The sequence below is a fragment of the Phyllostomus discolor genome, chromosome 4 (assembly GCF_004126475.2).
Source record: "Phyllostomus discolor isolate MPI-MPIP mPhyDis1 chromosome 4, mPhyDis1.pri.v3, whole genome shotgun sequence".
NCBI classification, from domain to species: Eukaryota; Metazoa; Chordata; class Mammalia; order Chiroptera; family Phyllostomidae; genus Phyllostomus; species Phyllostomus discolor.
Window position 1 is genome coordinate 187,551,361 of NC_040906.2, and position 27,958 is coordinate 187,579,318.

General features: G+C 34.5%; 1 protein-coding gene and 1 non-coding gene across 10 annotated transcripts; both read right to left on the minus strand.

Annotated features, from left to right (window-relative positions):
* On the minus strand, positions 1–27,619 carry BCLAF1 (BCL2 associated transcription factor 1). 9 transcript variants are annotated; one of them, XR_003684388.2, is made up of 14 exons: positions 27,382–27,522; positions 23,498–23,600; positions 21,653–21,765; positions 19,813–20,724; positions 17,941–18,606; positions 17,612–17,781; positions 15,214–15,319; positions 14,074–14,158; positions 11,394–11,569; positions 11,098–11,260; positions 10,059–10,239; positions 8,830–8,976; positions 2,713–2,925; positions 1,430–2,557 (listed from the first exon to the last, which is right to left on the minus strand). XR_003684388.2 is itself a non-coding variant. In XM_028509154.2 (13 exons), the coding sequence occupies exons 3-13, from the start codon at positions 21,754–21,756 to the stop codon at positions 2,552–2,554; spliced, it is 2,766 nt and encodes a 921-aa protein (XP_028364955.1). In that variant the 5' UTR covers positions 21,757–21,765; positions 23,498–23,600; positions 27,382–27,619; the 3' UTR covers positions 1–2,551. The 9 variants fall into 9 exon arrangements, 8 of the variants coding, with proteins under 8 accessions (XP_028364955.1, XP_035880657.1, XP_035880654.1 ...); XM_028509154.2 differs by lacking the exon at positions 11,098–11,260 and having other exon boundaries at positions 1–2,557; positions 27,382–27,619; XM_028509158.1 differs by lacking the exon at positions 11,098–11,260 and having other exon boundaries at positions 1,183–2,557; positions 17,941–18,087; positions 27,382–27,515.
* LOC114495855 lies at positions 5,143–5,276 on the minus strand. The gene has a single exon (XR_003684519.1). It is a non-coding gene; the product is annotated as a small nucleolar RNA SNORA22 (small nucleolar RNA).
* Positions 27,620–27,958: the final 339 nt, after the last annotated feature.

The following is a 27,958-nucleotide window of genomic DNA, read 5'->3' on the forward strand; positions in this document are numbered from 1 at the left end:
TGACCACTTACGACATTTTTATTGGCATATGACAATTTACAAGGGTCCCTGTTGCATTATACATCACACTAAGAATTGTTGAGCCATCTACATTCATTATTACTGGGTAATTTTTGTCTCAAATTATAACTTAATTCCCAACACTTCATTTTAACTGTGACAAAAGGAATAGTAATTCCTTAAAGTAGGCTGAAATTGGAAAAACATATTTTGCTTTTTATATTAAAATTCTAAGATGTTGAAAGGTATACACACCTAAAGACTGAGTCATGGCCTTCTTAAACAGCTATCTGCTTTGGAAATAAATACCCTTTGGTTCATTTTTATTTTCCTTCTCTAGGCAAGAGAAATCTGTTAATGCAGGTATCAAGAGTTATTATTTTCTGGCACTTGTAAACAAGTATCTTTTACAAGAGAAACCATTTGATTTTTATAATATGTCATGAAGTATAAAATTAAATTGTGGTTAAAAAAAATACATACAGACTACTTTTTATATGCTTGGTTCTGAAAAAGATAACATCCACAATCATCCTTCCTACTATATTCTGGTAGCATATTCTTTCCTCAATTTTGTTTAAAGAATAAAGTTACTGTATCCTACATATACTGTGTTAAAGCAATGCATTTGCAATTGAAATAAAACCTGTTGGTAGGACTCAGGTAGCTTTATTCCCACTGCCCATTAAATAATTTCTCAGGGAATTCCTTTTTTTCCTATTAAGTCAAAAAGAACCACCACACTTCATAGTCATGCATACAGATTCAGTATGTAACAAAATAACTGTTAAAAGCTAAATTTATTTGTATAAAATAAAATGGTTGTGAAAATTCTCCTGTACTGGAGATCAAATCCATATTGCTTTAGCGTGTAATTAATCTGACTGGAAGAATATTAGTTATGTCCTGATCAATCCTACATACATACTTGCTTTGACAGTATTTCCTCTGCTCTAACAATTTCAGAAAAGACCAAATTAACAGGAGAAATCATGCAACACTAAAGATCTTAGGGACATCATCACATATTGAGGTTTATTTTTCATCCTACCGCTCCCCCAAATAGCTCTCAGCAAATTCAAATTCCCCTGGCTGCAATCAAGGTGCTAGAAAGATTGCAAATCATCAAAAGACAATGAAGGGCCATACACTTAAGATCTTTAAAAGATTACACTAGCAGAATAAGCATTATCACCTTTTAATGCAAACATGTACAACTTAATTGCTGAATAAAATTTGATTACTTTTATATATGCTCATAAAGCAGGCATACTTAACATTGAGATTTACTATTTCGGATTTTCATTCCTTTAAGAGCAATCAGCATAAGCATAAAGGTAATTAACATTTTCAAGATTATCTACCTAAAAAGTAGAACCCTAGGGAAGAAAAAAAGAAAAGGCCATTTTACAAACTGCAATTGAAATAGAAAAAAAAAAAGTAAAAACCAAGGTAGATTAATTCTGCAACAAACTTCCTGTCAAAACTTTTTATTGACATTTGAAAAAACAAGTTATGTAAAATACTACTAATGAACAGTATGTTGTTCATCTATTTTTTCTTACGGTTAGACAACAAACTTGTATTTCAGCTGTCCAAAAGCTTAAATAAATATGTAAGATATAAAATCTGGTACATCTTTTTAACATATCAAGTTATTCTGCAGGATAATCCTCTTCCATACGAGCATGGATAACAGGTTTTGTTGTGAAAAATAAAATATTTGGTAGGAATGGGGTTTTTATTTGCAGTATTATTACAAACTAGTTTCCTCTCTCAAATAATAGCTGCTAAGACCATGACTCAAACTTTTAAATAAAAATAGAAAGAGAAGGATGAATTTTGAATCCAAATGGTAAAGGCTCCTAAGAGTGATTTTTATGGGCCACCCCTGCTTGCATTAGTTTAAAAAAAAAAAAACAAAAACAAAAACAAAAAAACCCTCATAAATTGCAATCTTACTAGCTTGCATTCTTAAACATTTCCTGAAGGGTTAAACTAGCTTAGTTTACCAAAGTAACAACGTTTTCAGTGGTACACTTCAAAAATTAGTCACCCTACAATGTAGTGTGTTTGAATTAAGGAAAATGTTAAAACAAATGGTTACAGTTAAAATAATTAGTGCAGTCTCTATAAACAACTTCTGTCCAGAAATTTGTATGTAGAGCTAACGTTTACTTCAGCATAAACATTAACAAACAGGGAGGGAAGAGAATCAGAACTTTCACAGAGTTGTACTTGACCATATCTTATAGACAAAGCAGAATTACAATGCATGTAACAAAAACAGTAAAAGTATTCTTAAAAGTTGATAGTTACAAATAGGGTACGTAACAATTTTCTACTTTATTTCAGTACAATTTTCAACATACAATCTACTATTTTTCCAAGATCTTTGAAGACTTAAAACAAAGTTTCTATAGACTACTTGCAAACAGTAAAATTTAAGTAAAATGCTTACATTCTTTATTTGAAAACAAAAATCAGGTAAAAAAAAAAAAAAACAATGGGTGCAAGTTCTGCTCTCTGTTGCAATCTCACTTCGGATTTACTATTCCTAAAAAGAGAAAGAGAGAAGACAAAGATTAACAAAGGTGTAGAGTATGAAAATGATCCATAATAATCATTGTTCCTAAAAATTAAATAATTCATTGACTGGCCCTGCAAACCCCCCAAAATGTTAAGCATCTCTAACAACTTGAAAATTTCTACCTTTTCTTCTTTGCGCCTGTCCTTCTTTTCTTCATTATTTTCCATGGTCTCTTCTTCATCTTCAACAATCCCGTCCCCTTGGTATTTGTCATGAGTCCATTTTGGACTGCTACCTGATTTTTTGAAGTTAAAGCGCCCTCTGCCACGTTGAAAAGTACCACGACCTCTTCCTCTTTTGGCCCAATAATCCACACCATCATCTCTGTCGTCATGCTACAGAAAGGTTAAAAACAATTGTCACTGAAATGTCTTTCTTGAAGGAAAATGACTATACCCCCAAACCAATAAGTCATGGTATTAATTTTCTGAAGCCTTAGTACACGAGACTGATAGTGTCCTAAAACACAGTAAAACAAAACCAGTAAAACTCAACTTTTCAAAAAAATATATTCTACTGTCAAAGCAAATAATTACATTTTACTGCTTAGTAACCCAAGCATGAAGAGCTGCTCAGATAATTTTTTGGAGAATCTCAACTGCTAAATTACCACTGATTATCAGATTTTTACATTTTCCTTCCCATTATTTCAACCTAGGCTCACTTGTTACAAATTATACTGCATGTAAATGTAAAATAACCAATATTTTTCCAAAAAAATTTACCTTAGAGATGTGACAAGTCGTAAAAACATCACAATGTAATCAACATTAAATAAAAGAGGGTATGAATGATACTTTAGATGTAGAAACAGATTTTAAAATCCTACTGATACATAAATCTCAATCAATGTATATATTACATATCAATCTTCTGGGCTAGGTAATCTCACATCCCAATTCATGATGGCATGGTCCCCAGAGAAATATTGCAAACTTATTCTTTCTTCACCAATCTGAAGTACTACAGCTATTACATTCCAACCATAATTTTTCATTAACTGTATCCAAATTAAGATGTTTCCCAAATTACAAATTATTGTATTAATCAAAACAATCTGCAAAATCAAAAAGTACTTGACTTTGTGGACAAGCAGATGAGTATTACACCCAAAAATACAAAACAAATAGCCAAAGTTCTCCTGTAATATAATTTCATTAACTGCTGCTTCCCACTTACCCAAATGGGAACTAAGGCAAAATGATTTCCCTGTATGAAACAGGAATAAATGCAAACAATGTTGCATAATCTATGGAGTACTGGTATTGGTCAAACGCCCAAAAGTCGCTAAAACTTTTTTCAAATATTACATGAGCACCTTTTCCAAAACAGAACGTGCCTTTGTGCATACTCATGTAATACAGATCACTCTCCTGCCTGCATGACTTAAAAAGCAGTTACACATATAAAAGAACACTTACCAATTTCTAAGAATCTATCTTGACCAAACCAATGAAACATCACTAGCTAGAGGTACGCATGACTCCATAAAGAAAATTTAGTAGCTATCAAAAGTTTAAATTTCAATGTCATAAAGTTAACTGTAAACTGAAAATAAACTTTTAAAATAGTCTGCCACTCAAAATAATACCCACACGATCACTTAATTTAGGCTCCCTTTTGTTATCAGCACAACCAACTCGAGTTTTTGTTTTCTTTGTGGTATTTTACACAGTATTCCATGAATTTGTGGGAAGAAGCACATGGGTTTTCTAGTGAGAGGCACAGGTTTGTATCTTAACAGAAACTGTCTGGCTATTTCCTCATTTTACATAAGAGAGCCCCGAGGAAACCTAGATGGTCTGTAAAAAGTGCCCAGCCCAGTGTGTGTGACAGGAAAGGACTCAATAAACTGCAAAAGTAATGCTTTATATACTGTTTACCAAGGGAAGGCACTGTTCTGAGCACTTTCCATGTATTTATTTACTCATTTAATCCTCACAACCACACCCTGCAAAATACTGTTATTAATCCCCCTTTAGATAATGAAAACAAAAACAAAACAAAAAAACACCACACAGAGAAATTGAGTCACTTGTCCAAGGCCATAGCAGTAGTCCTTTCCACTACCTCTTATTCCACATCACCCACCAAATACACTTCCCAGGAATCCTGGTGGTGGTAAAAAATTACCATACAAGGCAGCTAGAAGTAGAAAACAGAAAAAAGCTAGTGGCAAAGCTAGACCTGAGAGTTAAAACTACTACTTTTGAATTTATGATCATGTGAAACTGGGTTAAAAAAAAATGGCTGCAACATTACGCTGTGTACTTCGGAGGTTATCCTGGCAGCTAAGTGACATTTTGATGTTAAGCATACTAACTTAATCCTCAAGTTCTAACACCCACAATTTAATATTACAATTTCTAAAAATTAATTACTTCAGAAATAATAAAGGACAGAGAAGTTAGGTATATATAATAGTCAAAAATATTATAAAACCATGCCATAATTAGAGAACCAAGATCTTCTATATCCCCTTATCTCTTCTCTATAGAATGATCAAGCTTCAAATTGTTAAATTATATTAAAACTCCAATCTTTCTTTTTAATAATGTGCTGACTTTCTGAATACATTTAAAAGGACAAATAGTCCTTTCAATGCAGAGAAAAAAGACAGACATTGCTCTAGCACAGAGTCAAAGCCAAGGGAACTATAAAGCACACCTGCCAATCCTTTTTTAAAAAAAGATTTTTAAAATTTATTTTTAGGGGGGGGAGGGAGGGAGGAACAGAGGCAGAGAAACATCAATTTGTGGTTGCCTCTCATGCACCCCCTACTGGGGACCTTGCCTTGCAACCTAGGCATGTGCCCTGACTGGGAAATGAACCAGCGACCCTTCAGTTTGCAGGCCTGCACTCAATCCACTGAGCCACACCAGCCAGGGCTAAAACTCCCATCTTGAACCCCCTTTCCCATTAGTGGTTTTCTCTTTCTCAGAATACAACATCAACTCAGCACTGAGAACCTGCCCACTTCTACCACTTGCTTCAACTTCATATATTCACCCCTCCAGAGAATTTCAGGTTCTAAGACTATTATCTCTCCTGGAATACTTATTATTGAAAACACTGCAAAATCTGCATAAATCTAAATTTTAAGATGGGAAATCTCAGAAGAGTGCAACAAATATTATTATTACTCTGTACTGGAAGGATGATTATGTTGCTTGCAAAACCCAGGCTCTGGAGCCCATACATGAGTTCAAATTCTGACTCTGCTTCTTCTAGCCATACAACTTTTAACTTTGGTGAAGCCACTCAATCTCTGTATACCTCAGTGTTTTTCATTTGTAAAAGTGCAATAATGGCCCCACCTCAAGAGGCTTTTATAATGGGGCACAGCATAGTACATATTCTCATCAACATTATTAGCCTTGTTTCATTAACATGGACAAACCTTCCAGGCTGGTAAATTATTCTGAAAAGGACCTAGGGGAATGATTATAGTTTTCAACCTCATTTCCTCCAAGTTATACTTTTGTTTATAATTCTGTTCTCAAAGCTAGCTGCCTAACTCAATTATCTTTACTGTAAAATCTTTTAAATTTAAATATCCATGTAAAAGCCAATTATTTCACTGGTTCATTAATTAAGAAACAAAACATTAATTTTGGCAATTAATTTTAAGAAATAAGTGTATTAATATGCTATTTTTACTTCTAGTGAGCATCACTGTGACAAATGCACATTGTATGCTTAATACAGAAAGGAAAAATTTTAACTATAACACAGAACAGCAACATATAAAATGTTACCACCACTTGTGACTAAATTCTTAAAATAATACTCTTCTTGATTGGTAAAACTGCTATCTAATTACAGGCCAACCTATAATGATTGTGTCCCAATTTAAGGTAAAAATATGATACCAGGTTATGAAATAATGCCAGAGATAAATGAAGGTCTGGCCTAAATTAAGTATTTGTAAAATATTACAAGTATTTTTAAAAATCTACTAGCCTCTCATTTCCCTTTTAATTTTTTGACCCTTCACATCTGATCTACTCTTTGGCATTTTTACCATTATTCACTCCTCACCACATCTTTGCAAAGTCAGTTTAACAACCCCTTCTCTTTTGAGTGATCTTATAATGGCTTTACCTATGACCTGTAAAAAGATGGCACCTATATTTCTCTCTCTCTCTCTAGAACATTTATTACCATGTGTGCATTGTACATCTCTACCTGATTTCTCCTGGCTATTTCAAGAACAGAACTTAATATCCTCAATACGCATCATCCCCTTACATCCCCTGGATCTTAGAGAATTTCTTCTCACTACCAACACCCAACCAGTGGATCCCTGAGTTAAGTCCTCATAAATATTACTCTCTCAACTTGTCTCAAATCTAGCCCCTTTGCTCAGACAGTATCACTCAGATGTATCTGTTCCCACAACCATGATTCTTCTAAAAACTGCTTTACATTCACACTTCCACAACCTGCCTCCTGCTCTTCCTAAATTTTCCCAAACTTGTAACAATGATCTAACCATCTGAGTTCTCTGTATCAGGATATTTCTGCAATTCTGCTACCTACAGTATACCTGCCTATCTTTTAAGCTCAAGATTTAAGCCAAGGTCCTCTACAAAGTTTCTCCAAACTCTTCCCTTTGCAATAACCCACCATTTCCTTGTTTGGAGAAAATCCACAATACGAATTTTGAATGCTTGTTTCTCCATTACTAGTCTCTAATCCCAAAATTAGAATTATATTTGGCTACCCATTCTTCACATCTAGCATAAATAGTAGGTTAATACATAATTTCTTAAATAAAAAATGAGACAGATCTTTTAAATTGCTTTATACTGTAACTGAATAAAAGGCCTTTCACTTTCCAAACTAAACTGAAGCAATTCAAGCATCGATTTCTCCTCATAGGAGCGTATATTGAGTGAATATTATCATAACGCACTGTATGAAAATTTAACTTTTTTGGACTCTTGGTGGTTAAAAGTACACACAAAAAGAGGCAAATGGGAACAAATTTCAAAAATAAGTATAACGCCCATTCTCCAAACAAAATAATCAATCTACTTCAGAATATAGCTCTATCCTCTAACTTAGATGTGCCACGGAAATTCATGCTCATTTAGGTACAGAGTGCAGCAAAAGTAGGTTTATAGTTGATCCCATGGAAAATACAAAAATAAATACTAATACAAGAATAAACTGTTCCACATAAACCTACACACAACTATAAACCTATAAACTATAAACCTATGTTTGCCCCTCCCTGTATATATTCATAAAAGCCAAATGAAAGATACAATTTTGTAAATCCAGTACTATATTCCTACTCGCTGCAACAACACAATTAGGTCTTAACTAGTCTCTGAAACATGACTTTCCTGAGAAGCTATGACAAAAATGAATACAGTGGTACCTTGGTACTTGTCATTAATTCAAAACTCATGACGAGTGCTGAAACAGACAAGTACCAAACTATAAAGCATTTTCTCTTGCAGGGCAGTATCATGACTCATATAAGTTCCAGCAAGTGTGATGAGTCCCGAGCAAACCACCAAGTGCTGTAACATTTTGTTCTTATGAAAATGTGACAAGTACAGGGTTTGACAGGTTCTGAAACCGTCAAGTACCAAGGTACAGTATACTTCTGGCAACAGTTTTAGTGTTTCCTGAAGTCTGCATCTATAATGCAGGACAGACCCTTTTCCTCCATGCTGAACTGCAGAAGATTTCCATCGCTACCTAGTGAATCATTCAGGACCCAACTTCTCTGGTTTCATCCCTTAGAAAATTACTCCAAGAGAGAAAAACATCACAAGGAAACATCAAATTAGTGTATCTAGCAACTTCTCCATGTCACTTTTCATCCTTCTTTTATTCTAGTCAAAGTTAATAGCCTCCCTGAAATCCTTAATTACATGTAGAATTCTCCTTGTCCTTCATTTAAACAATTGCCTGTGATGATGGTAAGTAAATCTCAATGAGAAGTTTTGCAAGTGTCACTGTCATATAGACAGATAAAACATATTAATGTTCTTCACTGAATGTGGCTATCAAATCAGGTATATTTTTAGATAACCCTGGTCAGCCCATAGGTGATGTCAATAAAGGGACCCACATTTTCAAAACTTCAAATCATCTGGGTAATGAATTTTTTAAAAGGCTGCCCACATTATAGTGAAATCTTATCATAGTAGTGGATATCTGCACCCAGTATGCTTTGAAAATTAATGCAAACCAAATAAACACAGATTTCTAACACCCACCAAGAAGTACTTCTTGCTCTTTGGGGTATATTCTGGATCCCATTCCTCTTCCTTCGGTCTCTTTTGAAAAGTAGTATTTGAGTTGTTTGGACCAGTATTTGTCCCAGCAAAAACTCCTCTGGCTCTTCCTCTGCCTCTAATTCGAAACTGATTAACATTAACAAAGTTGTTTAGTAATGCAATCAAAGGCATTTAAGTTGCATGCAAACTGTAATTGTACTGCAGTAACAAAAAACATATGCCCTAATTTTCTTCCTAAATCCCAACTTATAGCCACTGAGGGTGAAAAAGGGTGGCCATTTTATAGCACAGGCAAAAAAAACCTGCCTTTTGAAAGTGAGATTAAGAAGAAATGCACAAAAACTAAGTGTTAGAATACTACACTTTCATGGCCTGAACTAGTGTTTTAAAATAATCTAGTTAGTTCTTTTCCCTCTGACTAGCCAAAAGAGTTGTCTACTTCAATTATCATAGGAGCCAAGTATTCAAGTACACCCATCACCATATAAGCAAATCTCTTCTGTTTCCCAAATGATCTAATCAATGAACTCTATAATAACCAACTGGAACTCAAGGTAGAAATGTGAATCTAAAAAAGAGTCAGGAAGAAAATGAGCCACTATGAACTCATTAAATTAGTAATTAAAACAAACTTATTAAAGCATGAGGGTAATATATATGCTATGCAGAATAGAAAGTTATGATTTCTATGATTAATACACATTTAAACAAGAACTTGAAGAGAACAGAGAAAAATAAAAATGTTCTAATACAGAGATGAACATACAGATTTTTAAAAATATTTTTAGATAATCTTTCCAAACTAAGTGATTTAAAAAATGGATCTCAATCAGTAACTTCCCTTGACTCTTGGATATTTAAGAACTATGTACAGTAATTGATTCCAAAGTTAAGAAATGTAGAAATGTATCTAGTTTATATAGATGCTTCTAGATCTCAAAATGCATTTCATTTATTCTTTTTTAATTAGGCACCCTTTTTTTTTTACCTCTATGTACAAAAAAAGCATCATCCCAGCTCCAGCCCTTCCTCCCTCCCCCTAAGTGGCATTTCTTAATGGAGAAGATACTTCAAATACCATTTCATCTTTCAAGACTAATTCTAACTGCAGGAATAACGAATCACAGAGACTATCTAAATCACATCACTTAACTTTCCTTACATACAGTAAGTCCTAGCAAATGATCAAAGATGATTTTAAAACTTACAAAGGTTCCTCGTGGTCGGCTAACTCCCGCAAAGCCTGAGTATTCTTTCAGTTCATGGTGAGTTTTAAATTCTTCTTCTCGTTCTTTCTTACTTTCCTTTTCTTCTCGAGAACTGGGAGAAGAAGGTGATGCTGAAGAGGATGAAGATCGAGAATGATCTTGCTCTCTACTTTTATGTTTACTGAAAAATAAAGAAAGAAAACAAGAAAAACATATGTGCTATCTTTAAAAAGATAAAGGCCTTGTTGAATCTTATAGTAAGAGGGATATTTTTCAAGTCAAAAAACTATCCCCTATTAAAATGATTATATAACTAAGATGATTGGGTGTTAAACTTTGACAGTCTATTTCCATTCGCCTTCAATATTTGGTTTACATCACTACTGAAAAAACATACTATGGCTTGCCAGTTAGAAACTAGCAGTCTGGAAACTTCAAGTACAAGGTTCAGTTCTTCAATATTTTTAACTTATTTTTTTGTTATTTTATGGAAAGAAAAAGAAAAGTAGGAAGAAGAAAGAATGTTCTTAAACGTCAAGTTTCAAAATGAATGAAGTTTGTATACCATGGGTGAGAACAGTTGGTATGGTTTGGGCCATAACTCCATTATAGAAATAAAAAAACATGACGTTACAAATACCAGTCATAAATAAAAAACACAAGTAAAATCCATTTACCTAATACCAAAAAAACCCCCAAAACAAAAACCAAACAAACAAAAAAAAAAAACACCCCCAAAAACAATTACCTATGATACTTAACATTCCTATTATTATTTGACTCTATGGTGATCGATTTTACATGATTCTAATGCAACACCCGAAAAGGTCATACCTGCGATAACTCTTACCACTGCTAACAGTATCCATGGAAACATTACTTTGAAAGACTAATACACATTGGTATTTCATAAAAACTAGTCCTTCCTCCCCCCATCTCTCCCATGTTAAACCACTAGAAATCAGTTTAAAATTCTTGTACTCTGGGTGTTATGAGTTGAAAAAGTGCGGAATCAAGCATAACGAACCAAAGTTCTTACACAAACTGTTTCTAGAAATGCACTGCATTGAAGTCCAACCTCCTGATGTAGCCTGGATAATAGGACACATTAATTTGTCATTTTTTTTTTCAGTGTTAGCTTGCTATTCCAAAGTTTTTGTCCTCATCCACCATAAGCCGTGTAAAAGACAAATACATTTTTGCTGTAAAACAAATAATTTTAATTGTTTAAATTTAAACATTCGATTACACAGTCAAAATTGAAAGCAATTAAGCTGACAATTATTAAAGGCTAATTAGAAGCTAAAACCTAATTCAAACAGTTTTAACAATTACCTGTCATCTTTGTAAGATTTGAATTCCTTGTAATCTTTTGGAGTTTTTTCTTGCTTTCTTGACCCACTGGATTCCCTGGAGCCCTTGGAATCCCCACGTTCTTTACTTCTTTCTTTTCTCCGACGATCAATGTCATGCCGAAGATCAGCAGAATCACACCTTAATTTTTTGTCTCCCTATAAAAGACAGATGTAAAATAAATTTCAGGGGAGATATAGAAAAAAAAATACATGTATATATATAGAGAGCGAGTGAGCCAAATTTTATACCAGTTTCTAAAATGACATTTTAAGATCAGAAAAAAACGGATCATAAACTACTTCTATACTTAATTTTTGTAAAAATAAAATAAAATGTACTTGATTGTTTTTACTAAACATCTGTGTACACAAGTGCAGCAAGACTGGAAAAGTTATTAAAATCTCGTTATCTTAAAAACATCCTACATTTTTCTTCAAAGCAATCCATAAACTTTTGTATAGTAAAATGATAATTATTTTTCGGCTCAGCAATCCTCATCAATTATCACCCCTCACCATTACAAATAGCATTTTTAAAAGATAGTTAAACAATGATAAAGGTTATAATCTATACGTGTGGTATAGCCATCTGCCTATAAATTTAAAGTATCCTAAAGTAATGGTTCTAATTATTTAAATCTCATTATCATCAAGCTCTTTCCAAAAAAGTTGACCAACCCAATAAAAACCACTTAAAGTAAGATTTCTGTAATTTCCATAACATGCAACTGGAATAATAATTAATGAAACCAATTGAAGTTGAACAAGGGTAGAAACAAAGCCAAAAAGACATTATTCCCAATCCTGTACTCAGTATTTTAGGCCATATACTGCCCTTTCTCAATTCAGGTATTGTAACGGACATTAGTTTAACTGGGTCACAATTCACCTCCTTCTTGTTCCATTGCTTTTTCAAATACTATATAATTTAGGAAGATGGAAAGAGGAATCTAGGAATGAAGAAAAATTACACATCAGTAAGATGCTAATAATGTGGACATCCTTGCTAATAGTCAGCAATAAATAGTACTGGGAAGTCTAGCTATGATATTCATAAGCATTCATAAACCAGAAAGTATAAATATATCTCCAAATGAAAACTACTCACCTATGTGCTCCCAGGCTAACCAAGAAAATTTAATCAAGAGCAGAAATCTGCCTATTCACCTAGGTATTACCAACCCCACAAGTAACAAGCTAAGGAAAGTGAAAGTAGTGTATATAAACTCCAAGCTATATGTATACTACACATTAACACATATGTTAATTATTCATTCAGACAGAAAGATGAAAGATGAAAAGCAATGTCATATTCTCCTATCCATCCATTAGTAACCACTATTTTCTCTTCCAGATCAAAATCTAATCTGAGTAATTAGAGAAGCAAAATACTCAGTGTCAGGGCACAAGTATAGACTAAATTGTTTGCAAGACAAAACTGACACTGAATCCTAGGTATTGAAAGTGAAAGTCCAAATTAGTATTTACTTCTCAGAATGCAAGATCAACGCGCTCCATGCAAAGAAACCATTTTTCCCCTAAGCTCTAAATTCCTATCTAGTAAGTTATATTTAAAAATTTGTACACAAATGTTAATAAAAGCTTCTAGTAAAAGTACCAACGTTTTCATAATAATCCCACTGTTCAACAACTCTCCAAACAGAGGTATTCTCATTTTTCTAATTGGAAAACCAACATCCAAGAAGCTAAATGTTTTCCAAGTATCAGAGACAGTTTTACGGTGACAGCCAAAATTGGAACAAAGCAGTACTTCCAAGCCACATAAGTTTCTCATTACAACAGTTGATCTCTTTCTACTTTTCCTTACATACTTCTAACTAAACTTTTATGGCCTGTCACATGAATGCCCCACCTAGAAAATGCCAATTTTGAATTATCAGAGTATATCAAAGCCCCCCAACAATGACTGAACTCCATTCTCACAGAGCCCCCTGAAGCCAGTCATTCACAACAGGCTTCTCTAGTTTAAATATTCACCCCCCCAAATCCACAAATATTCTAACAGTGACACAACTTTTGTTCCAAACATTCACTTGTAAATCAGTTCACAGAATGTTCATTTCTTAGTCCAGATCAAAAATGCCCAGTAGCATTAGGATTACTTCTGTGAAGAACCTAGAAATGTTAATTTAAGCACACATAAATCAAGAAATATTTATTCTGGCTTATTCATTACCCTTCAAAACTTCACTGAAACCCTAATATAATCTGTATCACTGCTTTTATAATTTTCCTTCACCTACCTATTCATTCTTTACTCTTTTAAGTAATGTTTTCCTTTCATTAGCATTTTAAAAAAATTACCCTTGATTTAGGGAGCATTTGAGGTCCTGCTCTCTGGCATCTGGCAACAGTTTGGCTCAAATAAAGTCGTAAGAATTCTCCAAAATAAAAACAAAACAAAACAAAAAAACACCTCTTGATTTAACCTAGTACACAGTATAGTGTCAGCTTAATTTCTTCTAGAAAGGAACAATATGTGTGTATGCATATGTGAGTATATATGCATGTATATATAGTATGTTTACAAGTTAAAAATAGAAGATATGTGTGAACATTTTGCCTAGACAAACTATGCTTCATACATTATCACTGACAAAGCTGAACTTAACTTGAAAAAAGTTTCTCTTTAAACATACCTTTTGAATTTCTTCTTTAAAAACTCTCTCTTCCCCTGCTAAACGGGTATGCTTCCTCAGGGCACTCGGAGAGATGTCAATTCTCCTTAATGTAAAATAAAGTCTATTTGTAGTCACATTAATTTAATGGTTCCAATTATAATTTTTCATTTCTGTAAAGAAAATCCTAGACCGTATTTCTCTACTGATCGACTAATTTAATATAGTAAATTACTAGTCTAATTACTGATAATTAAGAAATAAAACTACTGCCACCAAAAATGAATTAAAATATTTCAACCAGATTTCTACATATAAAGCCTGACCTTTTTAGAACATCAAACTTATTTTAATCAAAAAAGAAAAATCTGTTTTAAACTTTAAGTGTCAACTATTATACAATTATAATACAAATATACTTAATATCCCCAATGAAAACATGAATAGGATCATTTATTCCTAAGTCTCCAATATTTTTAATATTCAGTGGATCTTTAGTTCTATTCTGTGCCTCTCCTTGCCTTTTTAAGCTACTGTCAATTGCAACTTCCCATTGCTTTTTCAGTAGTCACCACCAAAACCACACCTACTATGTAGTAAGTACTCAGTTATGTATTTTATAATCAATAATACTAATCGTCACCACTACCCTGCAAAATAGGCACTGCTATCTTACTTTGTAGGTAGAAAAAAAACTAATGTTTAAAGATTAAATAACTTGTTCATCAAAATGCAATGAAATGTCATGCAAAGCCGAAATTAGAAAATACTTCTACTTGTCTAACTTTGACATTCATGCTCTTTTCATAAAAACATGTCTACCTCTCCACCAAGCTTTTTATTTTACAAACATATTGGAATTAAACTAATTTCAAGGGTTTACTCTAAGCATCCAATCCCTTACCAAAAAACAAATGTGGTAGCTATTTTCACTCCATACAGAGGAGTGGCAAGAGTATTTTAAATTCTAACAACCAGTTTAAATTAAAAGAAAAAATAAAACAAAACAATACATGACAAACATTTATTCAAGGTATAAATCAAGAATAAAACCAAAGTTCATTTGCATAGAAATGATAGCATAGTTCCAATGTAATTTGTTTAAACATTGTCTTCCTATCAAAGTAGCATTTTGGTATGCCCATTCAATAGTACACATACCTGTGTATCTCTGGGCTCTTTTGCCGGGTACTATGTTCTTCAGTGGCTTTCTGATAGGAAGTGAACCTCTCGTTTAGGGACATTGCAGGTGATTTGAAGTATTGCTCTGTTGATTTAGGAGAAATACTGCCCAATTAGTTACATAGGAATTTTCATTTGTGACAGAAGGGCATGTAGCAGGTGAAAAGAAAATAAAAATACTCAAGAAACCTAGCAGAAGAGAATCAAGTGTTACAAAGAGCTCCTCCTACCCTGCCCCTTTTATATATAACTCTTGTACCTCAACAGAAAACTGATGCCAAGTTTCTCACAGGTCCCTCTGTGAATACTACACACAATGCAAAAACAATAAATAGATTAAACTGAAGAGTCTCTAATCCATTTCGATAATGCACTACTTCCTCAAACAGAACAAAACGATATGTGAATATCCTTATACACCTTGCCAATATGAACAAATGAATTTACTTCAAGTAATCATTTGCAAAAAACAAAAATACTGAAGTAATTACATAGCTGATTTTAGTAAACTAATACAATTATTTCATCAAAACTATACTGACAACAAAAACAATTTAAGAAAAAATCGAATACTGCTATTTCCATTAGAAAATGTTTTTTCAATCAACTTTTCATTAATTACTCCAAAAATCTGGCATCTTGGCAAACCCGACAGCACATCTGATATTAATGCCTTGTCTTTCTTTTAACAATTTTAAAATTAGTGATATCAATGCTGATTAATTTTTAAACTAGTTCAAGATATGCTGTAAATGTAAAATACAAAGACGTATAAAGTCATGAAATGTTACATTACGAAGCAAGCTATCTGCTTAACAGGTCAACATACATCTTTGTCAACTTACCGCCCAATATCCAGCACATGTCTCATAACCAATCATTAAAACTTGAAACGGCCACTACAAGGGTAGTGCCTCAATCATAATTCCATGAAACCCAGGAATTTGAGCTAGCAACTCAGTTTTTATGCCATTTTTGCCAGGAAGACAGAAGATTCAACTTTGCCTGTATCTTTCAACAGCTATTTTACTTTGAAACATGGATTTTGCCATTTCAAAACATATTCCAGGACCTAGTTACAATGAAAAAGAAAACATCACTGGGCATTTTCAGCTCTAAATTAAGAAAGAGCTGTTCAGATCGGTTGCACAATACCAATAATAAAACATAACTACAGTTCTTTAAAAAAATGAAAATGAAAAAGAAAAAATTGTATCAAAACCTGATCTCAAAATTTAGCCATACATTTTAAAATGTGGAGACAGGTCAAAGAAAAAAGGTGAAAAAAGAAAAATGTTAATGTTTTGTGTTTTATGTACCACAGTAATATGGTCATAAACAGGTTCACAAACCTAGTTATAGCCAAATAACAAAACTCTTGTTACCACATTTAAGTAATTAGTCAAAAAAGAAATTATTCACTGTTTTGAAATATCAAGTGCATAGAGAATTGCTAGTCATGAGTTTCGACTATTATAATGAGTTGTTCTCATGTCAAAAGACAAACTTGATTTAAAAAATGGCTTTTAAGACCAACAGTCATGGAGATTCCTGAGTTTAAGAACCTACTTACTTCATAGTATGCTGCCTTTTAAACACAAAAACAAAAACATAATTGCCCAAAAACTCGTACCCTAAACCTTTGAAAATAATTAGTAATTTGTAACTAGAATGACATCCTGACGGACACATCATACTTCATTTGACATAAACACCCTTTATCATCTTTAGTAAAGAAATCTCATATCATTATCCTAATCAGTCATTATTCACATAATCACTACTAATCTAATATTCTATTTAGTTTCTTGTTTCCCCTTTAAAAATCTTACCAATTTTCTCTGGTTTATTTACCATGTAAACAGCTAAGTATTATATGACAAAGTAACACAAAAACAAGATAGGAAATTAATATTGTTTTTCCACAGGTTTCAGGTTTTAGAAGTTGAGAAAAATTCTTAGTAATATTCAGTAACAATACTGCTTGACCGTTGTAAATCTATGCCAAGAGTAGATTATAAGTCATACATACATATGGTGCAATGAAAGAAAATCTGTAAGCATTCAGTTCTTCAAATAGAATATAATGGCACATTTCAAAAGGACTTTTAGCATTAAATAAATCTACATCACGTTTTACTATGCTGTAAATTTTTAGGGTATGTTTTAAGCATTTCAGTCATTTTTTATAAATACCTTCCTGCTAGCAAGACTGGTATCTCTTGAACACTCAAAGGAGTGTTCACGAAACACTCCTTTTTCCAAATTTTTAACAATGTCTGTATACCTGCTATCACTGGAGTAGATTGATTATTAAGCATAGCTGTTCATCTTCTTTTACTTGCAGGAGAAATTTAATACACAGTACTAAACATACCTTTAACATGATGAACCAAGGATACAATGTGCTGAATAAATGACTCTGAAGTGCTTTTGCTGGCCTGTGGCAACTTAATGTGGTCAAAGATGGATCGGAATTCTTGCTCCTTCTTGACAGAATGGACAAGTGTACTAGCAAGTAGCCTGTCTTTAGTCAAGGAAGCAGGTCTGGAACATATTGGTACAAACACACACAAACAAAATATACCATTGGTTTCAGTATGAAAATGGGAAATGTTCAGAAAATAAAATAATTAACTGGAATATTAACTAACCACCCACAAATTTAAAAGCCATTTTATTTACTGGGCTTCAATGTGAAATTACCTGTTAGAATCATCAAGAGGAACAGGGGCCATTTTGAGTTTGACTTCAGGACGATGAGAATCACTGGCTATCATTTTGATCCTAAGTGGGCTCTCCTCTCTGAAGGTAGACTTTTCTCGTGCATCCAGATTCTTGTGTAGAGGGGGACTGTAATCAAAGAGGTCTTTGAGCTTTTCAGACTTTACCTGCTCAGGTGACTGAGTTTCTTTCTTTACTGTTATTCTCTCAGAATTTTTGTCGTCTTCCTTGTGCTTATCTTTTGTAGTGCTAGGCCTCTCCACTACATATCCAGTCTCTTTAAGTTTATAATTTTTTTCTTCTCTAAATCCATCACTTTCTCTATTGCCTTTCAGTGAAACTTTGGACTTGTACTTGGTTCCTTCCTCCTCAGTATTCCGGTGAGATGCAGTAGTAAAATTTTTACCCTGATCTGCAAGGACTGACTTCCTGAACTGTCTATAATCCTCTGTCTCCTCTGTGTCATCCCCTTCTGAATCATTAAACTTTTGTTTTCCAGACTCTTTATCACTGAAGTAATCTAGAGCTTCCTGATCTTCCCATTCTCCCTCTGCCCTCCCTTTCTCTGATCCTTTCTCCTTTGGAGCCTCTTTTTCCCTGGTATTACCCCTATCAAGCAGGAATACTCTAGACTCTTCATCTGTGAACCTGTGAATAAGCAAAGAAGAGGATGGTAACTCTGGATTGCATTCACTGTGGATAATTTGCATACTTAAATGTGCTGACCAATACCACAGGACCAGTAATGAGAGGAAAAAAAACCCTACTGAAAGTGTGTTCAGATTCCACTTTTTAAATAGCTCTTATGTACTGAGTTTTTAAGTAAGTTTATGTAACAGACTTTCTGAAGTTTAAAAAAGCAAAGCCATTCTCGGAAATCTGTTCTAGTTCGTCATAGCTCAATTCTGCACTAACAAACCCAAATTTCCAGAGATTCCGTAACGTACAACATAGCCTAAGTTTAATTTCTGAGGCTAAAAATCACTGTTAAATAATATACTTATCTATTAGAATTCTACTTATGATTATACGCAAAATTTCAGATTATTTTACTTATTTGCTAATACAAGGAAAGTTCACAAAATTGGACTTTAATGCAGTTGATAATACTAAATACTCTGGATCATAACATAGTTCATATCTACTTTTCAGTAGAAAATAATGATTTCTGGAATTAAGTACAAACTATATATCAAGTACAATAAGAAAATTAATTCTAGATTGCACAGCCCTGTATACCATAAATAGCGTGCTTGATTTTCTTATTTTTAAGTTGATCACACATTAGGAAAGTTTTCATTGAGTTTAGCAACATTTGAAATTAGAATTTAAACAAAGTATGTTTAAAACATCACTAGGTCAATAAGAGATACCATTATCTTCTCTATGGTCAGGCAGATTTATTAAAATATTGCAGGACTGTTTATAATACCACACAAGAACATAAAATAGAATTGCATTATTTATGTAGGTCACATTATAATGCTGAAGAGAACAAAATAAGCTTTCAAAGCTCCAATATTACAAAATTAAACCTCTAAAAATATTTTATTTCTGCATGTCAGCTACCACTTATGCTTTACCCTACTCAATTCTTCCTTGTTTATATTCTTAACTGAATTTACTGAAAATAGAAAAAAATTAAAAGAAGGAATATAAATTAATTTCTATTAAAGCACTAATTCCAAAGTTAGGAAGATATGAGTGAAACCAACTTGAAATTAACTTATAAAGGAAGTTGAGCAAAAAGAGCTAAAGACACATCATAATGCAATTTTAAGTCTTATAAGAAATACAAATAGAATTCAAAGAACTATTAATATTTTAATCAAAATTCTCCCCTTTAGTTCTCACCTTTTTAAGAATTTTCCTGTCTTTGCAGATTCCTGATCTCCACCATCAGGATAAAATGAGGAACGTCCCCTAGCCTCATCTCTTGGAGCATTCTGTGGTGTGATTGTCTTTGCAGGGCTTCTTCGTGAAGGGATGTGATGAATTGGACTATTCTGAGAAGGACTATAGCGACTAGATCCATTTCCAACGGAACCAGACCCAGACCTTTCAGGACTATGCTGAATGGAATGTGAATGCTGAGAGGGGGTATTTTTTGCAGAGTGAACTGTACTGAGCATGGGTGCATCAGAGCAAGATGAACTCTGACTAGGTGGTGTAGCAATTGGTGAAGGACTGTGGGGTGATCTGGGACTATTATCATAAGCTGAAAGGCCAGGCCAAATATCACCAGATGTGGCTGATGATTTATTAAACTCATCAATAGATTCTGATGGGTCATGTTCAAATGTATCTTTCGGTTCCTCCTGTGATTTATTTTTCAAAGGACTCTCTTCTTGGGGCTCCCCTTCGGATTTTTTGGTTTGTTTTTCCTGAGACCCTCGTCTTTTAGAGACAGGAGATTTGCTATATGGGGATGAAGAACGAGAAGAGGATGATCTTGGAGACCTAGAGGATCTATATGACCGACGAGATCTGCTTCGGGATCTTTGTGAGGAAACGGATCTTCTTTTTGGACTCCTGGAACGTGAACGACCTCGTCTAGGACTTCTTGAGTGTCTTCTATTCCAGACAGGTCTATAGCCACCTCGATGATATCTACCTCCTCCACCTTGATAATACCCTCTACCCCTTCCTCTGTACCCATAAGGTCGTCTCATTCCTCTATTATTTCTGTAATCTCGCCGATAATCTCTAGAATAAATACGATCTCTACTACGAGATCTTGAATACGTCCTGGAACGAGACCTAGAACTAAAAATGAAATAAATATCAATGCAATAAAAACAAACTATTCCATCCTACTATTCTAAACACTCTTAAGTTTAAACTATAACAAGTATATCAATTGTCAAAGCTAAAAATGTATATTAAAAAGCAACTCGTATACAAGTTTAGTGTTTTCAATGAAAGAAGTCTCATTTCTAAGATAAATATTGAGAGAATAAATTAAAAGCCTTAGAAATGAAGGCACAGAAAATGGGGGAAAAACATATCCAACAGAACATGACGACAAATTATAGTACATCTATTCAAGCACTTAAAGTAATAGTATAAAAGAATTTTTTATAGTAAAGAATACTCATCAGTGAAATACCAGTGAACAAATGCACACATAATACACAATTAGGCTTAAAAAAAATAATCCAGGAAAAATCATAATCTAGTACTAATTCTTAATAAAGTATGCTTACTTTTATTTTCAACTTATGGTTTCTATTCTCTACACTAAGTATTACTATTTAAAGACAACCAGGGTCAATAATTTTTAACAAAAGAATAAACTTAGAGAGACCCCGAGTCAGAAATAGTAAGAAAACTATAAATATGTAGATTGCTTACTGCAACATAATTGTTACCTTATCTAGTTCATCTCTTAACATGTAGTAAAATACAAGAAATCCACCATTTAGTGCACACAGTACATTAAGAATCTGAGAATCTAGAGTCAGACTAGCTGGATCCTAATCTAAGGTAAGGATGCCTTACCTTTTACTAGTTTACAACCTGGACAATTCTCAATTTCTCTAACTCTAAAATGAGGGTAACAACAGATGAATTTGACAGGGTTCTTTGAGAATAAAGTGTTAATGAATTTAACAATGTACCATTATAGTAAGCACTCCATAAGTATTAGCTGATATGATTATCATTATTAAGACTTAAAAGCCCGATAATTCACCTGTATCTCTTCTTTCTAGAGTGTGACCTTGATCTTGACCGAGAACTAGACTGTGATCTAGACTTTGATCTTGAAGAATGTGATCTAGAATTGGAGCGACCCATTTTTTCCTCCTAGTAAAACGAGACCAAAAAAGGTTAAAAATCACAACATAACTAAACAAGTTTCACAATGTAACTTATTTTCAGATACAAATTAAATTTTACAAGATACGTTTCTCAAAAAATATTATTCATCATCATTCTTTTTAAGTGAAGACTAAGCCAGACAATTATTCCTAACTAAAAACTGTACTTTCACCTGCATGAAAGATATTATATATACTGAAGACACAAAAGAAAATTTCTATGGACTGCCCCTATGTGTCTCAATCCAAAAAAGGCAGCAGCTGCAGAAGTTAGAAAGAGCAACCAGACTGCAGCAATGTTAGATGTTATTCCACACCCAATACAAATGCCTACCTCTCCTACAAAAAAGATAAACAACAACAAAGTACTATAGATAAGGAATCTGAAACAAAGAAAATACAAGTGGCTTAATACTAAAGAAAAATAAATCTATCAGACTGTCATCACAATGCTTCATGGGTTTGAAATAGGTCTAAATTGACTACTTCATACATACAATACTGCTTGGAATGGTGAATAGTCTTCTAGCATAATAAAGGCCACTAAATCTCTGAACAGCTGAGGTCATGGCTCTGCTCTCAACAGTCATGACTGTGGACTAAAAATGGACTTATCAGTGCCTAGCCTACCCTATAGCTTTCTGGTAAGAACATGAAACTAGAGAGATGGCCACAAGAAAGAGATTGGAGCTGTAAGAAAGACAATTGGGTACCAGTGTTCTAATTTTTCTAAACACCAATTAGAATCTAATGTAATTAGTATCTAATTAGACCTCAGAAATCAGTAACAGTACTACTTGATTTATAAATCTACTCTTCACAAAATTTGTTTACATATATCTCCCAAGTTTATTTCTGCTATAATTTCTGAATTTCCACTAGCTCATTACTGAAAATTAGTAATTGTTTCTATAAAAGTGACTCACCAAACTTCTAACAGCATGCAACTGCCATATATTTAAACCATTTCTCCTACAACTAAGTATTTTTCAAGGTACTTATTTCGCCTGCCTTGACTTCCCTCAGTATTATGAAATAGTATTTAAAAGTACTCAGATTAGATGAGATGAATTATAGATAAAAGTAATGACAATGTCTGCATTCTTCTTCATTAAAAAACATACATGACAAATCAAGGTTTCTGATAAATACTTATTTCAGAATAAAACATAACTATCCTCAAGTAGACAAACAGCAGCTTTCTCTTCTCTCACTCTTTATTCTAAGAAATACAGACAATTATGTACCTCAGAATTGTAGTAAGAACTAAATGAGTTGACAAATGCAACACACTTAATAAAACATTTAGCACATAGTAAGTGATCAACTGTAACTACATTAACACCAGTATAATGGGGGGGGGGAGCCCTAAGCTATGAAACTCCTATATAAGTATAAATAAGGGAAGATGAGTTAAATAAGCAACATTATTTTGTCTTGCTTTACTTTTAAATAGCTTTGTGTGCTGAGTCTTTAAATAGATGTGTTTATAGAAATAGGAGCAGACACAACTTAGAAGCAAGAGAGATAAAGAGAATCTTTTTCCTAAAACTAACTTTTAAAATCTTGCTTACTTCATATAAGCTCCCAAAAACAAAAACAAAAAAACTTCAGACCACATCACTTTCTTAATTATTCAGCCTGAATCCTGAGTTTAGTAATCAGTCACACTTTTCAAATAAGTCCAAGTGAAAACAAGAAAAATGAATACTATGTACCTTGGGTTTTATGCAGGATCAAGCAGTCAAGTGAAGTCTTTGTGATACTGTAAAATTCTTCCTGAAGAGAATGGTCTCAGAGAGTAAATCTAAATCCAAATTCCTGGCAAAAATAAAAAACATGAGTTTGATTTATGGTAAATTAAACACACACTGTTTATAATGCCTTATACCCAATACTGCAACAAACACTTAATAAAGGCACTGAATGATTTCAAGGGGAAACTGAATTAGGAAATAAACTTTAACCATAAAGCTTAAAGAATTTTTTTGTTCTAATCAGAATACAATAGTGTATTATTAAACTGACAGCACCTTTACTTCTTAAATACCTAAATTCTAATTTTAGCAATGTGGCTTTAGAAAACTTAAGCTATGCTGTCATTCTATCAGAAAATTCTGAAGTGGCTAACATAATGCCATCTTGTCAGATATATGTAATTAGTATTCTTAATGCTGTAATTTATAGTTTATCTAAAATGAGTTAATTTTAATGCTCTATTTACCTTATTCTCTCAGGCACTTCCTTTCATACAGTTCAGTTTCACCTAAAACTGATTTTTTACAATTCATACAACAAACATCACAGTAACTCTTAAGTTTTGTGCCTAAAAGTATTTTGACACATGTATGGCAGACATTTCAGTAACAGAATAGCCAGTAAATTAAACAAGTATCAACTGGAAGCCAATACTCTTCCCAAATTTACTATCATTCAAATAAACTTAAGTTTTGCACAAAATATTAAGCAGTTATCAATACTGAAATGGTTAGCCTTGTAACATTCAGTTATTATCAATTATATGCAAAGGATAGACCAAAAAAACACTGAAGGAGCAAAAACTAAACTAAGAAATGTAAGACTGTTAACATGCCTATACTCAAGGAATTCACAAATGGGCTTAAATGGGAAAAAATACACATAGATATGCAATCTTATAAAGTAATTAACCCAATTAAAAAATGCAATAAAGGAGTATGTATAAAGGACCCATGGAAAAGCCAAAGGGGGGGGGGGGGGAGTGGGGGCAGGAAAAGGCAGACAACAGTACTTGAATAAATTTTTAAATAAAAACCGCAATAAAATTAGGACTACAAAGCAGAAGAAATGGTAAGATTAAACTGGTAAACCAAGAACAATGTCCCCTAAATACCCATGCCCTTACTGCCAGGGGAGGGGAGATTAAGAGGTGAGGTTCAAGCTAGGAAGGAGGAATAAGAGCCTAGTGATTGAGGGAAACATGCTAAAGTAAAAAGTAGCGAAAGCAAAAGGTCACAGATCAGAAACGATTTCTAAAATGAGTGTATATTTATAGTTTTAAAAATATTAACTCCCCCAAGTGAGCTAAAAAACTAACCTTCTAAACTGGTATGTTATGAAACTTTATTGTGACCTAGAAGTCCAATACTACTGAGATTTACTGCTAGAAGTGATACAAGTTTCATTTTAGTTAACAAATCCAAAAGGCTAATTTTAATTTCTATATATTCAGACAAGAACTGCCAAATCTCTCATGATTTTTTGAAGTTCCAAGAAAACACTAGAAATAGCAAAGTGAGGGGGAGAGGGTCTGTAGGCTGTTACACTAGGAGATACATATTCTCATGCACAATATATAAAAATATTCAAGTATCCATACTAAGAACTCAATGATCATATGTAAACTATGACACACAATGTACTTAACATTTAATATAAAATATAAATATTTTATATTTTATATTAAAATATCTAATATAGTCAGTAACAGACTACAATCAATGCAGCCATTAAAAAAAAAAAAAAAAAGCAATTCTATATACAAAGCACAGTGCTATGTATTATGGAGACATGACTATGTAAGAGATCCCTGGCCTCCAAAGACCAACTAGGGAGGAAAAGAAAGAAATCAAATCAGAGAAAACTAAATATCTAAATACCAACCATGTGCCAAGAACTGTGCTGACTTTAAAATCGTGTGATTTTATTCTCATAATCTCACATGCTACCTATAAAACCCATCTTTTGAATGCTGAGAAATCCAAGCTTTCAGAATTCCTTTGCATTTATAAGATGCCTATTGCAAGCCATGCACTATTATTCCAGGGCTAGAAATAGAGCATTTTAAGAGAGACATGTTGGATGTCTTGATTCCCTACCTATTTCTTTGTTAATAAATCACTGTAAATGACAGAGTTCAGCTAGTGTTCAACTAATGATTTTGCAAGTAGTTTCTGTAAACTCCCAATCCAAAACTCTTTGTAGAACTGAAAAACTTTCTCCCATTTCTACAAGTCTTCTCAAGAAAAATCTAGTACGACTAACCCACATCAGTCAGTCAATAAATTCAACTAGAACTGAGCCTACCAATTGGTAAGTTTTTTCAGGTCTTTCTCCAAGTCCTAAAATACTGTTCTTCCCGATCAAGAATATTTCTAGCTAAATCTCCTTGGCCACCATTTTAATTATCTGAATTAAGGGGAATTCCAATCTTTACTACAATGTAACACTCAAAGCATGGCAACCTTAAAACAAGATGCTACAAGCCATCAGTAGACAGACTTTAAATTGGTCCACCCTGAGTTACTTTACACACAATCCTTCCCTTCAAATTATTTATCCTGAATTGGGTAGGATAAGATAAATACACAAATAAACTTTTACCAGTTTTTCAAAGGTTCCTGTATAAACAGTAGCTGAACTGATTCCAACTAGACTCTAACTGGAAAGAGAATTCACAAAAGGAATAAAGAATTGTTTTGCTTTTTAATTCCCCCAAATATCTGCAAGGTGCTGCTGCAAAAACTGATGTCTCAAGTAGCTAATCTCTTTACATCAGTTTTGGTCATGCTCGTATTCAGCTTTGGTCTCTCTTTTTTTTATTTTTTCAATGCTAAAACGCTGTAAAAAAAGTTTGATATACAAAAGTAGTTGCCAGTACTGCTGCTTGATTCTGATAAGATAAATCTTAAAGGCAAATAAAGCCAACTTAGGGACTTTGACGAAAATGTGGGCAAAATCCCTAATCTCAACGCAGCCACCAATCATGGCCACAACATTTCTGACACGATATAATGGGCTGAATCGCTTGCTGAAAGGACATGGCTTCGCCTGTACTACTGGAGAACTGCCCTTCCGGCCCCGTCGTCGTAGGACCACTCAGATAACCAGCTAAGGCCCGCTGCCCATTCTAGGAAGCTGTAACTAGGTAGGCACCAACTGTAACTAGTGCACGGTTCCTCCAACACACAGTGGGTTGCTATTGGGTTGCCAAGGGGACCCGAGAAGACTAACCCCAGGGAAAATTTTCCCGCAACACCAAGGACCCGAGGTGGATTCGGAATTCAGTTACGAGAGACAGTACAGCAGAATAACAAAAATGAGGTGTAAGCGGACGGGTACGGTGAAGACGGGGATAAGGATTTTAAAGACACGAAAAACACTGGCGATCGCGGCCAATGAAGAGAACCCGGGAGCATTTCTCACAGCCCCGGGAGCTATACGCGAGGAACCGAGAAAGGAGGAAGCGCGCGTGCGCGGGCCAAGCGTTCAGCCGGGCGCGCGCAGGGGTCTAGGCCGAGGAAATGGGGGAAGGGTTGACGAGGATGATATGCGCACGCGCACGAAAAGGCCGCGCGGTCTCTAGGTCTCCACCAGGTTCGCAGCCACCACACCCGGACCGTTCTCGCTGCTGACTCCCCCTGCCGCAAACTTTTGGCCCTAGTGCCTCAGAAACCTGAGCGGAGCTGACGGAGAAACGCATAAATAACGGCACAACGTCTCCTGGGTTCTCGGGTCGCCGCCAACCCGCCACCACCCACAAAAGGCTCAATAATATTCATTTGCCCTTAGTATTCACTACCATTGAGTGAATTCACTACCCTGAATGCAGCGCGAGGCCTACCTGACACCCCAAAGGACGGTTCCCGGGACTTATCTTCGTTGTAACTACACAGCGGCCATTTCCCGACTCAAGAACGGGAGGAAAACCATAGAGGTATCTTCGACGCGCTAGCTCATTTTCGTCACTTCCGATTCGGGGCGTGGCCTCTGGTGCCACTAAATAACCGGGCAAGCCCCGCCCACCCTCCCGCCCTAAACCCGCTCCCTCGCCGCTGTTTGGATGTTTCCTGAGGCTTTCTGGGAAGTCTCGTTGCTGGTCTCGCGCGAAGTCCTGGCGGCCTCGCCCTTTGGCCTTTAGCTGCTGCCTAGGCGCGAACGGATACTGGGGCGGAGTGATTTGCTAAGAACGTTTACTCTTTTGAACTCATGGTGGCATTCGCTGACTTTGAGGGAGCCATTTGAACCTATCTCTCGCCCCCATTTTTTTGCTTGTCTAAATCATTCCTTTTGTGAGGCCGACTCCAACCAAGCCAAAACCAAAAACACAGTCTCACTTAGGAAAAGACCGGGAGGCCAGAAGAGGTTCCGTTAGCACAGCTCGTCTCCCTACGCCAAGAAGCACTGAATTCTTTCTTGGA

Coding starts and splice junctions, on each gene's coding strand:
- BCLAF1 (XM_028509154.2), bottom strand. CDS start 21,756: ATGGGTCGCTCCAATTCTAGATCACATTCTTCAAGATCAAAGTCTAGA. Junction 15,320..17,611: donor CTTGGTTCATCATGTTAAAG/GTATGTTTAGTA, acceptor CTAAATCAACAG/AGCAATACTTCAAATCACCT. Junction 14,159..15,213: donor AAGAGCCCAGAGATACACAG/GTATGTGTACTA, acceptor TTTTACATTAAG/GAGAATTGACATCTCTCCGA.